This window comes from Carcharodon carcharias, chromosome 20 (genome assembly GCF_017639515.1).
Source record: "Carcharodon carcharias isolate sCarCar2 chromosome 20, sCarCar2.pri, whole genome shotgun sequence".
NCBI lineage: Eukaryota > Metazoa > Chordata > Chondrichthyes > Lamniformes > Lamnidae > Carcharodon > Carcharodon carcharias.
The window spans coordinates 32,223,273-32,238,874 of record NC_054486.1 but is presented as its reverse complement, the minus strand read 5'-3'; the positions used below and the strand labels follow the sequence as shown (position 1 = coordinate 32,238,874).

At 42.3% G+C, this 15,602-nt stretch overlaps 1 protein-coding gene across 3 annotated transcripts in view; it reads right to left on the bottom strand.

The window, feature by feature from the left end:
- Nucleotides 1-15,602, bottom strand: part of ino80 (INO80 complex ATPase subunit) — a 200,588-nt gene that overhangs the window by 137,231 nt on the left and 47,755 nt on the right. For 2 of the 3 annotated variants that reach the window (XM_041214654.1, XM_041214655.1), the window contains exons 7-11: nt 14,903-15,111; nt 12,003-12,056; nt 11,241-11,444; nt 8,994-9,189; nt 1,757-1,824 (exon numbers count right to left, since the gene is read on the bottom strand). In XM_041214654.1, coding sequence (XP_041070588.1) covers nt 1,757-1,824; nt 8,994-9,189; nt 11,241-11,444; nt 12,003-12,056; nt 14,903-15,111 — 731 coding nt within the window. Of the gene's footprint in view, nt 1-1,756; nt 1,825-8,993; nt 9,190-11,240; nt 11,445-12,002; nt 12,073-14,902; nt 15,112-15,602 lie in introns of those variants that run through there. The other variant, XM_041214656.1, reaches the window with a different exon arrangement.

Sequence of the window (15,602 nt, the reverse complement as noted above, 5' to 3'; positions counted from 1 at the left end):
CAGGACCCCTTCTTTTCTCGATATATATTAATGGCCTAGACTTGGGTGTACAGGGTACAATTTCAAAATTTGTGGATGATACAAAACTTGGAAGTAACATGAACTGTGAGAAGGATAGTGTTAAGCTTCAGAAGACAGGTTAGTGGAATGGGTGCACAACTGGCGGGTGAAATTTAATGCAAAAAAGTGTGAAGTGATTCATTTTGATAGGAAGAATAAGGAGGCAATATAAAATAAAGGGTACAATTTTAAAGGGGGCGCAGGAGCAGGTGGACAAATCATTGAAGACAGGTTGAGAGAGCAGTTAATAAAGCATAACAAGATTCGAGCTTTATAAACAGGGGCATAAGAGTACAAAAGCAAGTAAGTTATGATAAACTTCTATAAAACATCAGCTTTCCTTAACCAAATTACTGCATCGGGTTCTGGGCACCCCACTTTAGGAAGGATCTGAAGGCATTAGAGGATGCAGAAAAGATTCACGAGAATGGTTCCAGGGATGAGAAACATCAGTTACGTGGATAGGCTGGAGAAGCTGGGGTTGTTCTCCTTGGAGAAAAGAGAAGGTTGAGAGGAAATTTGATCGAGGTATTCAAAATCATGAGAGAGTAGATAGGGAAAATCTGTTCTCATTAGTGAAAGGATTGAGAACCATAGGACATCGATTTAAGGCAATTGGCAAAAGAAGCAATGGCAACACAAGGAAAAACCTTTTTTTAAACGCAAGTTGTTAGGTACTGCATTGTCTTAGAGATTTTGGTGGTGGAGGATTCAATCATGGCTTTCAAAAAAGGAACTGGATAATTATCTGAAGAAAAAAAGTTTGAAGGGCTATGGGGAAAAGGCAGGGGGAGTGGGATTAGGTGGGCTGCTCACGTAGACAGTCGACACAAACATGACAGGCTGAACGGCCTCCTTCTTGCTGTAACTATTCCAAGATATTTTGATTTACAAAGCAAACAGTGATGGCTTTAATAACTAATGTGCTACATAAATGTCAACTGTTCTTCCTGTTTGCCCGGTACTCACTCGGAAATCAGAAACAACCAACAGATCACAGAAACAGGAGTGAAAGTGAACAGCTGTGCAACTAGTGATTAAAAACCATCTCTGTGATAAACAAAAAACCGTCAACATCAACACACCAACATAACATGTTCTGAAGCCCTTCAAATATCAACACTATCACTCAGAAAACCCAACAGTTCTTACCTTTTCATTGGAGACCTGGGTGTGAATCCAGCTCTCTTGATGGAACAAAGGTCTCTCCATTGGCTGTAATAGCCTTACCTGGTGAGTTAAGGTAATCCTGAAGGGGGCAAATTTAAAATATAGAACTGCCTTCTACTTTACACTGATTTAGCAAACTTACTCTCATATTGCATGATGGCATTTGTGGTAAATGTCACAATGGTGAAGTAGGATGTTCTTGCAATTGATGCTAAGATGCTTTGCTGGGGCAGAGTAGAGGGGGTGCCTTTTAGCTGCTAACAAATAAGCAAGTACTTCATGCTGATAACAAGTGCCCCAACTGCACACCAATTTCATTCTCAAACACCTACACAACTCATTCTTGATCAGGGATCTCACACAAATTTACATGCTGCACCGCTTCAAAACAGATTGTAGTGAAAATATAGCACGAAGCAAAACAAACTCATTATCGTGAAGCATATCTTATGCCCCAAAGACTAGGCCAGGAGAGCCACAAGTGAACGTAACGATTATCAACACCTGTAAAACTCGAGCCACTTACTTTGGCTTGCTGCACTCGAAAGGCATCCTCTGCATTCTTCAGTGCCTGTGCTTTATAGTATTCACTATCTGCAAATTAGAAATAAAACATACTTTAAGACCTTAAACATGCCATGACTATGCTTCCATTGGGGCTCAGGTTGGTAAACCACCTCGTTGGTTACCTAGGGCTTTCAGATGAGATCGGCAACTGCATCTTTGAACCTAGTTTCAAGTTCAATATCACAGAATCAAGAGACCTACCCTCTAACGTATCATAATGTACACCCAACATAACGGTAAAGAAATTGCAGAGAACTAACCAAAATGGAAGAAAAGGAAAGACTCGTAGTTGTCATGAGGTTCTAGAAGAAAGAGACAATTAGCCTCAATTCACCAAATGAGATTTCTTCAAAGGCTCCTCTTTACATGAGGATTGTGCCACGAAAGAGTTAAACTCATTGGCTTTCATTACCCAGCTACTCACTCACTGCATCTGGAAGGCAGCAGGGATTGCAGGCTTTAGAGCTGTGTCTATGCCAGGCAGGCACAATTTCCCAGGCTTCCATGTCTGTAATAATGAGGGTGTCAGATTGACCAAGGCCAACGATAACATATCTAAATAACATATCTACCCACGGCCTTGGTTACATCCTTGCAAAATGGATCACATCAAACAAACTGCATGCCACTGTGAGGAAATAGTGAAACTAAAACTGCCAGTATTATACATGTATAGCAGACACACTCCAGTCTGCATCAGGCAACAACACGCATTTACATAGCACTCCTCATGCGCAGGAAAATGACTTTGCAGTAAAGAGGAAAGAGAAATGGTGTACTCCGAGCTTATGGGGAGGGAAGGAGAATGGTGAGGTGAGAATGGGGAACTAAAGGCATGGTTGAAGAGAACAGTATTGAGAAGGTTTCTGAAAGCAGAATTGAGCTGCTAGGGTGGGGAGGAGATAGTAGAGAATTCCAGAGGGCTTCAGCATAGGGAGTAGACAGACGGTTACCAATGCTGGAGCAGAGACAGTAATAGTTCAAAGGAAAATCTGCCTGACATGATTAAGATTAGGGAACTAAGATATGGTGTGAAGATATAAAGCAACTTAAAAACAAGGGCAACAATTTTGGACATAAAATAAAAAATGTTGCATTTTCTGTTAACTCAAAATAAAATTGCAAATGCTAGAAATACACAACAGCGTTATCAGCATCCAAGAGGTAACCAGTTTCTAATTTGGGTTGATTCTCCATCACAGCACCCAGGATCTAGCTTGTACACCTTGCAACAGTGATCCATTGACAGACACAGAGGACTGCACTTCAGCCTTGTGACAAGTGCAACACAGACACGGGGTAAAGGGACGCATACTAAAAGGTCGTGCATTACTATGCACACATACAGGTGCACAAAGATATTAACATACTGAAATGCTACAATAACTGGTTACACTTTGTCTTGTCATTTCTGAACTTAGATGGACCAAATAACTTTTATTGATGAGATTGTGGGTGTGAGAGCAATAGGAGAGAGTTCTGAGCTTGAATGTGGACACTAAGGCAACCTCCTGTTTGATGGATTCCCTCTGCAGCCACTGTCTATAACTGGCACGCTGTATAAGAGATTTGTTGAGGTGCAGTCTGTTTTAGGGCAAGATGCCACTAATTTGTGCATGTTGGTCCTGACCTGTGCCGTTGAGGTGTATAGAGATGCAGCTGTGCAGCAACTCCTTAATGCAATCATTGAAGGGGCAGGGAGAAAGGGTTCCACTTGTGAAATGGTGGAGCCAATACATCAAGGCTTTTGGTGATTCTTGGGTTAAATAACTACATATTTAAAAGTTCAAACCAGCACCAAGCTTTTGGGCCAGGGACACCTTAGTATCAAAAAGCCAGCAAGTCTTCAGAACTAATCTGGCTGGGGAATGGTCACTAGGATGCATAAGATTAGAGAGAAGAAAAATGGTGTATTTGGAAACAAGGTGCAAGGTACAAAGAACTGGGAAAGGTAAAGAGCACTAGAGTGAATAGTTCAGAAATAAGAGGGGCAAACGTGAAACAGTCTAATATGAGTTTGGAATGCATGTTCATAAATACACAGAGCATTGTTAAACAAGGTTGGTGAGCTGCAGGCACAAGTCTCTATGATATACTGCCCTACGATATACTGGCAATAAAAGACTTGGTTGAAAGAGAGAGAGGATTGGAAGCTCAATATTCCTGGCTACTAGGTGTTCAGGATAGATAGAAAAATAAAAAAGAGGGGCTGGGGTGTAGCTGTATTAATCAAAGCACCTATTTAACACTGGTGAGGGTTGATAGAGTTGAGGGGTCAAAGACAGAACCTATTTGGTTAAAATTTAAGGAACAATAGGTCACCACTGAATGGTGATAAGGAGATAGAGGTACAAACTTGTAGGCATTTTACAGAAAGGTGAAAATTACAGAGCAGTGGTAATGGTGTCTTCAATGACCCTAATACAGACTAGGATAGTAACAATGTAAAGGGGAAAGAAGGGAATAAATTCCTGAAATGTGGACAAGAGAGCTTTTTTTAATCAGTGCATTCCCAGTACACCAAGCAAGGAAGTAGTGCTCGATCTAGACAATGAAGAGGGGGAAGTGAAGTGCATCTGGGAAACAGTGAACACAATATCAGGTTTACAGTAGTTATGGAAAAGGACAACGAGCAATCAAACAAAAATACTTAACTGGAGGAGGGTTAACAGTGAGCTGAAAAGGGATCATGCCCAGGTGGATTGGAACAAAATATTGATAGACACAACAGTGATCAATGAAAGACTTACGAAGAGGAGGTAGTTCAGGTATAGAGTAGACTCATTCCAGAACAGAGGGAAGGAAGGGCATGCAAAGATGGAATTCCTTGAATGACTAAAGATATGGAGGTGGAAATGAGACAGAAAAAGAAGGCTCATGACAATTATGAAGTTCTTAATGCAGTAATGAAATGAGCTAAATATACAAACTACAAAGGAGATATAAAGGCAGCAATGAGGGGCAGAGGGAGGCGATGAGAACAGATTAAGCGTTCAACATTGAAGAGGAAGCCTAAAGGATTTTATAAACAGAAATTCCTAAAAGGTAGTCAAAGGAAGGTTGGGGTGGATATAGTGCTAAAAAAGATCGTGTGGAGGCAGAAAGCATAGCTGAGGCACTAAATGAGTACTTGGCATCTATCTTCACTAGAAATGTAACAATAAAAGGTGACATTGGATAGGATAAGAATAGATAAAAAGGGTGCATTTAAAAGGTCAGCAGTCCTCAAAAGGTGAAAAGTTACCAGGTCCTGGTGTTCAAAATCATCAACAGCTTTGATAGAGTAAATAAGGAAATGCTGTTTCCAGTGCAGAATGGTCAGTAACCAGAGGAGACAGATTTAATGCAAAGGAACCAGACATGACATGAGGTTCTGTTGAAGGGTCATGAGGACTCGAAACGTCAACTCTTTTCTTCTCCACTGATGCTGCCAGACCTGCTGAGTTTTTCCAGGTAATTCTGTTTTTGTTTTGGATTTCCAGCATCTGCAGTTTTTTGTTTTTATGACATGGGGTTTTCTTTTTAAAAACATAGTGAATTATTGTGATACAAAATGCTCTGCCTAGAAGATGGTGGAAGGTGATTATTTAGTAACATTCAAAAGAGAGTTGGATATATACTCAGGGGGAAAAAAATTACAGAGGAAAAATTATGGGGGAAGTGCAAGGGAGTGGGACTCATTGGATAGCTCCATAAAAGAGTCGACAAAGGCATGATGGGCCTAATAGCTTTACTGTATGAACTGTTCAGTGCCATTGTTAGCCTTTGCACGTATTGGTAGCAATGTATGTTCAGTGACGAAAAATGTGGGGCTGGGTTTCTCATTTATCTGGTTCATTATGAATGTGTTTTGTGAAACGAGACAAATTTGGCAAAGTCACATCATCATGTTCAGGCTCTGGGTTTTGACTGTTAATAACTGTGGACAGACTTAAGTTTTTCGCAATACTTAGCAAACATTGGGGCAGATTTGTTGACGATCGTACTACCAGACCAGTGTCAAAGCCACTGTGTGCAGGGTGTAAAATCCCAGTTTATGAATTTTCTCCTTGTATTGTAATGCTCCAGTCTGCTTCTACAAGCTTTATTTATTTTCTATAGAGCACAGGTCTGGTTATCCATACAGCCGAAAGCACCTGGAATGTCTTTTTTTGTACCTCGTTTGTACTGGCTCGGAAAAGGACAGTCAGGAATGGTTTTTTTTTTGAGATTTGTCTCTCTTTGCCAACCCCTTAAGATCCCAGAAAACCTGAAAACAAAAGCACAAAAAACCTAGGCAGGCCAAATCAATTATTACAATATTTGATGCTCTCAAGTCTGTTTAATCTAACCATCTCTGGCAGAGGGGCTGGAGACTTTGCCCCAAATTCTTGCCAACAGATTGATACATGGAGAAAAAACACATCGAACAAGTGAAATTCTATTCAAAGGTACACACCCTGCAACTTTATATGACTTGGGTTTTGGAATACAGTTGTTTACCGACAGCTTTATTAATGCATGTTCTCAGGATATGATTGAGTCAAACTGTTCTTGCAATTTGTGTAGGATGCAGAAAACAAAAAAATTGTGACAATGTATTATTTCTCAATAACTTTATAATAATGGCAACCTGGTTAATACTGCACCGGCAGATGGTTTCAAATGAACATCTGGTCTGGTTTGGAGAAACACAGACCAGGAAGGATCCAAGCTTAATCCCTGCCTGGAACTAGTTAGGCTGATCTTCCACCTCAGCTACACCTTCTCGTACGACTCCCATATCCTTCGATTCCCATGGTATCTAACAATCTCAATCTCTGACTTGAATATATGCAACAGCTGAGCATTCATGGCTCTTTGTGGTAGAGAATTCAAAAGTTCAGAACCCTTTAAGTGAAGAAAGTTCTCACCTCAGTCCTAAATAGCCGACCACTTATTATGAGACTATAAACCCCAGTTCTAGACTCCCCAGTCGAGGGAAACAGCCAAGTACCTATCTTGTTCAACCACTTAAGAATTTTATATGTTTCAATGAGATCACCTCTCGATCCTCTAAACTGCAGGGAATTTAGGCCCAGTCTACTTAATCTGCCTCTTAGAGTACAATTCCTTATCCCAGGATCAGTCTACTGAACCTTTGACGTTCTCTCTCTGAGGTAAGTATATCCTTCATTAGGTAAGAAGGCTTAACTGTACACAGTACTCCAGGTGTGGTCTCACCAAGGCCTATACAATTGCTGTAAGCCTTCCATACTCTTGTACTCCAATTCCTTTATTATAAAGAGATTCCTCATAAAGGTTTGCTACACCTGCAGGTTAACTATGGTTTGTATACAAGAACACCCAGATTCCTATGAATACCAACATTTCCTAGTCCCTCAACATTTAAAATATATTGTGTTTTTCTATTTTTCCAACCTAAATGGATAACTTCACACTTCTCCACATTATATTCCATCTGCCATGTTCTTGCCCAAAGACTTAACCTGTCTATAATCTTTTACCACCTCTTTGTGTCCCCCTCACAGCTTACTTTACCACCTAAGTTCTGTGTTTCAAACTTTATATCGTCACCAAATTTGGATACATTACACTCAGTTCCCTCTCTAAGCCACTGACAAAGACCATAAATAGCTGAGACCCCAGCACTGTACTCCATTACTTACAACCTGCCCAACTTATCTGTCCTTACCTGGTCTGGCCTACAAGTGACTCCAGGCCCACAACAATGTGGTTGACTCTTAAATGCCCTCTGAACAAGGGCAATTAGGGATGGGCAATAAATGCTAGCCTAGCCAACAACATCCTCATCCCATGAATGAATAAAACAAACCTGAAAAATTACCTGTTTAATCCTATTCTGTTTTTTGTCTGTTAACCAATTTTCAATCCATGTCTATATATGCCCCCAATTCTATGGGCCCCAATTTTATGCAATAATCTCTTGTGCAACGCCTTATCAAATGTTTTATGAAAATTCAAATATATACAGTGGTTGCCCCGTATCCACCCTGCTAGCTCTAACCTCATAGAACCCCAAACCGATTTGTCAAACAAGATTTCTCTTTTCACAATTCTATGTTGACTCTGCCAAATCACATGATTTTCTAAGTGCCCTGTTACTCACACCTGAAATATAGATTCTAGCCATTCCCTTATTAGCCCAGCAGGGCCAATAGTGCAGTCCTCATACATACAGGGGTCAGTCCCTCTGTACTCCAGTACAAAAATGGACTGGTCTTGCCCAATAATGCAGGATCTGTTAACCTCAAAAGATTTCTAATCAGCCAGGTACATTACTCATAACAGGAATTTTACATGGCAGCCATCATCAACAGCTGGTCGGCCAATTCAGGATCAGAGAAGTTCCCAACATGATGGCACAAGGAAGACCTGACAATAGACAAAAATGGGACAGAAGGGTACAAGGACACTAGGCAATAGATCCATTCATTGTCTTTAAAATAGAATCTCCCTTTAAGTGCCATGGAGTACTCCATTTTTTGCTGAGTCTGAGTGTTAGGGTAGTGTCAGTGAAAGGCTTACCCACAGGAACAGAGCAGAATACAGGAGATGTATTGCCGAGCGTGATAGAGATTCAGAGTTCTCAAAGGATAGGAGCAGAATACAAGAGATGTAACACCGAGTGCATGTTGCAGCCCATTTACCCTTTAACCACATGTATACTCAAACAGAAAGTGTAGTCAAAGCAGGGCATTCAGAATCCTTCCCAGGCATTACCAGCTAACAATGCCTTTTTGCCGTAATCTTCCTTTCACAGCAGTGTTGTATAATAAGGACACTTCAATGAGGATCGCCACACGCTTCACCAATCAAGAAGCTATTAAGCATAGAACAAGATGCATCAGACAATTGATTATTGAACACTATTTCTTACGCAATTATACCTTTTTTCAAATAGTATGTGGGATTCTCTTCCCCAGGGAGTAATGCAGGCTGGGCCATTGAATCTATTCATGGCAGAGTTAGACAGATTTTTGATAAACAAGTGAGTCAAGGAGGGGGGCAGAAAGGAAAGTGGAAATGAAAGCACAACCATGATCTTATTGAATGGCAGAGCTCCACACACATCCACACACACACACACGCACACACGCACACACACACATCTGCGGTGGGGGCAAGGGGTTACAGGATCTTATTGAATTACAGGCACACACTTTCACCTCTTCAGTATCAGAGTACTTTCTTACCATAATCCTCCTGACTGACGTTAACCATCACTCCTCCTCCAATGTCAATCTGTCTGTAAATCACACTGTCATCCAGCTTCATCAAGATTTCCTCCTGCAGCGCATCATTCCCAGAAGCTCTCTTCCGGCTCATAAAGTGTGCATACAGCTCGGTTTGGGTGATTAGGAAGTTCAACTTCCGCTGCTGTCTCTTCGCCTAGGGTCAATAAAAGCAGATCTAAGAGTTGTCTGGTGGAGATGAGGGAGAAGAGGGTACGCGCTGCTCAGAGGTGAAGCATTACGTAAGAGGAGGAAGTTTTAGAACATCTTCACAGATAAGTTATTTTTCCCAAAAAAGAGGATTGTCTGTTTATTTTATGGATTTCCAGAAGGTGGGTGTGGGACAATTATGGCAGCTATATGACATTAAATTGTCTCCCAGAATTCTATTGATAGTTGTTGTGGCAACTTCAACAGTGCAGTGTGTAGCAGTTACATGGAACACAGAGGATTTGGGAGAGTGGGAGATGATGTCCATTAGTATGTTTGGTTCTCATATTAACCCCAAAACCCTGTGTGTTCCCTATAACTCTTCAAACTGCTTAAACACTGTTGTCACCCACAACTCCAGGTCTCTCGCAAACTGTAGTCTTTAACTGACACTCCTGCAGAGTGGAGATGTGTTTATAATTTCTCAAATCCAAACGTGTGACAGTTTGTCCAAACCGCAGGTTCTGTCACGAAGACCATTCCCCCTTTAGTCTGTCGCCTACTGATTTGGTCCAAATACCTCAGCCTGTGCAGTTACATGTTATGTGCAAATTTATAAGTGGTTCCCTTCATGCTTTCATCTAAATTGTTGTGTAAGGTGGTTAGCAAAACTGAGCCTTATGGAATTCCAACTGTGACCAGGGCCCATCTAGATTTACTCCCAACAATGATACACAAGACTTGTTGCCTGCCCAGCCTGACATCTGCCTTATAATCCCATACAAACTAATTTTTTTTTAAGAAGCCTTCTTTGTGGCATTTTGGAACCAGATTGCCATCATCCAATAGTATAGTCAATTCAAAGAATTCCATCGAATCAGTGAGATAGGGTATTCAGGAAATCCACAGAACTCTCTAAGGGATCATAAATCATATCCCATATAATGCCCAACAGTAACATCCCTACAATCCATGTCAATTGACAGGTTTGTAATTCCCAGGGTCTGATTTTTTCACTTATATAATGGGACCAAATAAACCCTTCCTTACTCCATTTGGAGCACTGCAGAAATTGGAGCTGCTGAATATATGTTTCAGCTATGAAGAGAGACTTTTCCTTAAGAGCAGAGAAGGCGGAGGGGGAAATCTGATAGAGGTATACAAAATTATGAGGGGCATAGATAGAGTAGATAGGAGGAAACTTTTCCCCTTAGCGGAGGTGTCAATAACTGGGGGCATCGATTTAAGGTAAGGGGCAGGAGGTTTAGAGGAAATTTGAGGAAAGAATTTTTCACCCAGAGGGTGGTTGGAACCTGAAACACACTGCCTGAGGGGCAGGAACTGTCACAACATTTAAGTAGTATTTAGATGAGTACTGGAAACGTCAGAGCATACAGGACTACGGGCCAAGTACTAGAAAATGGGATTAGAATAGATCGGTGCTTGATGGCCGGCACGGACATGATGGGCCAAAGTGCCTGTTTCTGTGCTGTATGACTCTATGACTATGACTAATATATATAGAGCAGTGGTCCACATACAACCTCCATTTGTGCTTAAGCAGCCTTGGGCAAACAGAATTAGTTGTATGAATCTCAGGTCAGACCAGATCTGGACTATTATATTCAGTTCTGTTTGTCACGTCTCAGGAGATTCTATCAGCCTTGGAACAGATGATGCACAGATTCACCAGAACGATACCAGTGCTAAAAGTACATTATGGGGACAGGTCACAGCGACTAGGTTTGTATTTGATAGGGTAGAACTATATCCTCTGATGGGGAGAGGTCAGAACAAGTGGGCAAAGCCTTGAAATTAGGAGCTAGGCAGTTCAGGGGTGACATGAGGACATGCAGAGAATAGTGGAAATCTGAAACTCTCTCCAAAAAGCTATTCAGACTGGGAGTCAATTGAAAATTTCAAAGCCAACTGATAGACTGGCCAGAGACTGTACAAGTGATGGGCCTACTCCTTTATCTCAGAAGTTTTTGTCCTTCTAACAATGTTCTCTTAGCTGTGAAATGGTGGAAAAGAGCTCAAGAACAAGACCCCTCTAACCTCACGCATCTCTTCATCAAGTTTCCGCTGTTCCAGAGCCTCTTTCTCTGCCCGTTTTCTATGCTCCTTCTCCACTTTATCATACTTTTTCCAGTACAACAGCATCTCTTTGGTTAGTCTTCGGGCCCGAGGCAGCGTTTCTTTACAGTTTTTCTGCGCTTGGATAGCAGCCCTCCGCACCTCTCGCATACACTGGTGAGCCAGCTGGGGGAAAGACAACAATATAGGACATGTGTATCAATATCCTCAGTGGTTCAAGTTGCAGCACTATATAGTGAGCCACCGTCAGCTGTGTGTAGTACTGTGGGCCAATAAACCCTCCTGTCACTCAATCTAACCCAAGCAATGCATATACCTCAGAACTCTTCCCGCCTCAACTATCGAGGCAATCTCTAGCAATCAGTCTTTGATATTTCGAAGTTATTTTACTGTACAGAACCTTAAAAAAGACAGCCCAGTGTAGTGCAGCCAGCACAAGCACTTAGTTACTAGGACTCCTGCTCCAATTCTTTTTCTTACACAAAACGAAAGTACTGGCCCCACTGACAAGTTCATCTTTTCAGTGACTTGAAATACATCAGCCCTGGAACCCATTATGTTCCAAAATCAACCTCCTGCCCCAAACATGAGCAGGCAGGACCCCAGCCACCCTGTCCCAACCAAGCAAGCAAGACCCCACTCACCCCATCCCAGAGATCCAATGTGTGCAGAGCCCATTCATTTATCTTCAATTTGCCATATTTCAGTGTGGGTCAGACCTACCTTCTTGGTGTTGGTGAGGATCATGTTGCGTGCAGAGGACTTCTGCTTGTAGACCTGCAAAAAGTACAAGCTGTGTAAATCATAAATCATATCCCATAAATTGCCCAACAGCAACATCCCTACAATCCATGTCAATTGACAGGTTTGTAATTCCCAGAGTCTGATTTTTTTTCACTTACGTAATGGGACCAAATAAACCCTTCCTCACTCCATTTGGAGCACTGCAGAAATTGGAGCTGTTAAATATATGTTTCAGCTATGAAGAGAGACTTGATAGGCAATTTCCTTAGAGCAGAGAAGGCAGAGGGGGAAACCTGTCACTCCTTAGCACAAAATACAAACACAGCAAAACATTTGCAGCCAGCCTCATGGAACTGGACAGGAGCAGACTAGACCAAAAATCCTGACAGCTAACCTGCCCTTCCATTAGAGCAGACATCCCCTGTTGATCATTTCTTCCTTCCTGTGCATTCCCATTTGTGTCATTCTACAAGGAATATTCAAGAACCTATAGGAATTCAGAAAAGATTCTGTACTTTGTCTTGTTTTCTCATCATTTCCACAATAGCAATCACAAGTTTTCTTTTAATATACATTGCAGCTTCTTATCCCCCAACTCCTTGGTCCATCTTTCACCTGTGTAGTTTTGTTTTATTTCTCCAATTTCTGCCCTGTTGTGAAAGCAATGACTCTTGCCAGGATTCAATTCCACAGACACTAGCTAGCAAGCGTTGGCCTGATATTTGATGATAGGAATCATGATAGAGGTTTTAAAATATTCTATCACAGAATGTGGACATTGATGGCCCTCAATGTAGTGATAATGACCATTGCAGTCCAATGGACATAAGAGCTTAATTTAATAGGTGGTGAGAATGACTGCCCTTGACATTAAGGCAGCATTTGACCGAATGTGGCACTAGGAGCCTTAGTGAAATGGAAGCCAATGAGAATCAAGGAGCAAACTCTCCACTGGTTGGAGTCATACCTAGCACAAAGGAAGATGGCGGTGGTTGTCGGAGACCAATCCCAGGACACCCCTGCAGGAGTTCCTTGGGGTAGTGTCTGTAGTACAAAGAGTCTGGCACCTAAAGGGTTAATGTGGGACAGAGTACAGTGTGATCTAAGTGTTACCCAGACCCAGGGGTCAGTGTGGTGTTGAGCAGAGGCATGTTAAGACCTGAGTATGGAAACAGCTCCTAGCCTGTACCTTTTACTGTATGTGTAAATAGTTTTTCTTGTTAATAAAAACTTAAAATTAACACACAGAAGACTACAAAGACTCATTTAAGGAGACACCGTTGTGTAACCAACACGCTTTCAACAGTGTCCTAGGCCCAACCACCTTCAGTTGCTTCAGCAATGACCTCCCTTCCATAAGGTCAGAAGTTCAATGATGATTACAGTGTCAGTGCCATTCATAACTTCAGATACAGAAACAGTCCTTGTCCATGTGTAGCAAGATCTGGACAACATTCAGGCTTGGACTGATGAGTGGCAAGTAGTATTCACACCACACAAGTGCCAGGCAATGACCATCTCCAACAAGAGAGAATCTAACCATCTCCCCATGATATTCAATGGCTTTACCATTGCTGAATCCCAACCATCAACATCTTGGGGATTACAATTGGCCAGAAACTGAACTGGACCAGCCATATAAATACTGTGGCTACTGAAGCTGGTCAGAGGCTAGGAATTCTGGAGCGAGTAACTTAGCTCCTGACCCTTCTCCCCCACCCCCAAAGCCTGTGCACCATCTACAAGTCAGGGGTATGATGGAACACTCTCCACTTTCCTGGATGAGTGCAGCTCCAACAATACTGAAGAAGCTTGACACCATTTAGGGCAAAGCAGCCTGCTTGATTGGTACCCCATCCACCACCTTAAACATTCACACTCTCCACTCCAGCGCAGAGTGGCAGCCTTACATACCATACACAAGATGCACTGCCAAACTTGTCAAGCTCCCTTTGACTCACCTTCCAAACCCTGCAAGTTCCCTTCCAGGCCACACACCATCCTGACTCAGAATGATATTCACCGTTCCTTCGCTGTCGCTGGGCCAGTAACTGGGGATTCACTTTCTTACAGCACAGTGGGTGTAACTACACCAGGGCTGGAATTTTACACTGGCGAGATTTTACAGTCCCAAAGTCATTGAACTTTTGACCTGCTTGCTGTATTTTACAGCCACGCCCCTGTTGCAATGGAGCCATATAATTCCACCACAGATGGGCTGCAGCAGTACAAGAAAGCAACAGCATCTTCTCAAGGGAATGAAGGATGAGCAATGACTGCTGGGCTTGCCAGCAATGCTCACATCCCATGGAAGAATAAGAAAACACTGACTAATGATCAAACACAGTTGCTGTGCATATCATTTGAGTACCACGGTACAGTTAGTGGAGGGCGGTGCACAAGGCAATTTGGCTAAATTCCCTTCCGCTACTGCTGCACCTTCTCCATGTTCTCCTTGGTCCTATTTTCAATTCCTGGCCTTTTCTTTCTCCCATTCCAATACCTCACTGCAAAAGTCAAAGGTAATCACACATACTAAGTCAAATTTAAATTACACTCCAATCCCTGCCCAATCTCTCAACCTGTGCGCTACCTCCCACCAACCAATCCCAGCTCCACTAATGTAACCATCCGCACTGCTTACTCTGCCAGCCACGCTCATTGATTGCCAGTGAAAAGCAGAACTCTACCAGCCTACCTTGCAATGACAGCTATCAGGAAAGGCCGAAGTCTTGCTGCGAGAGGAGTAGGTGGAAGCAAGCATTTATGGCGGGAAACAGGCAGGAAACCCCCTTCTGCTACCATTGCAGCATATCTAATGAGCAGCAGAAGAGCACTGCTGCCTGCTGTATGCGGTGTGTAACATTCCAAGTGCTCACCTTGGGAACCTCCTTTTTGGCAATACTGAGCCAAACCTTGCGTCTCCGTGCATTCAATTGCTCTAAATTCAGGTGCTTTTTCTTTGAACCTAGAGGAGGAGCATCATGCGAGAACTTGGCGAATATTTTCATCTCGGTCCTCCGTGGGGATTCTCCGGACGAGAGTTCCTCCTCACGCTTTCTCCTCTTCTTCACTTTCTTCAATTTGGCTGAGAAAAAGGAGTTGCGACAATAAGAGGCGTCATTCGTCCCCTCAGATTCATCACCCCACCCTGATTCAGGCGTACCACCCCCAATACCTGAACTAACAAGGAGTTCTTTACAACTGCTCCACTCTGCAAAGTCCTACAAGTATGAAGTGCATTCCCAACAAAAAGATAATTTCTAACTGATTCAAGTTTCATTCATTCAGGTCATTTTCTACAACAACATTGCCAGGTCTGGTTGGATCACATCTGAAACTACTTTTCTACCAAAACTTTGCAGATATAACCCCAGCTTCTTTTCTCGATTATTACGAAACCCCTCTTCCCTGTCCCCTCCATCTTCACATTGAAGAATTACAAGGAGTTCATGGAGTTGACATTATGATTGAGACCATCCATTCAGCATACTCAGCACCCTTCTTTTGCGCATCAAACTAAGTTTTTCCCTGAACTCACATCATGCTCTATGATCTTCTCGATTTCTATTAAACTGC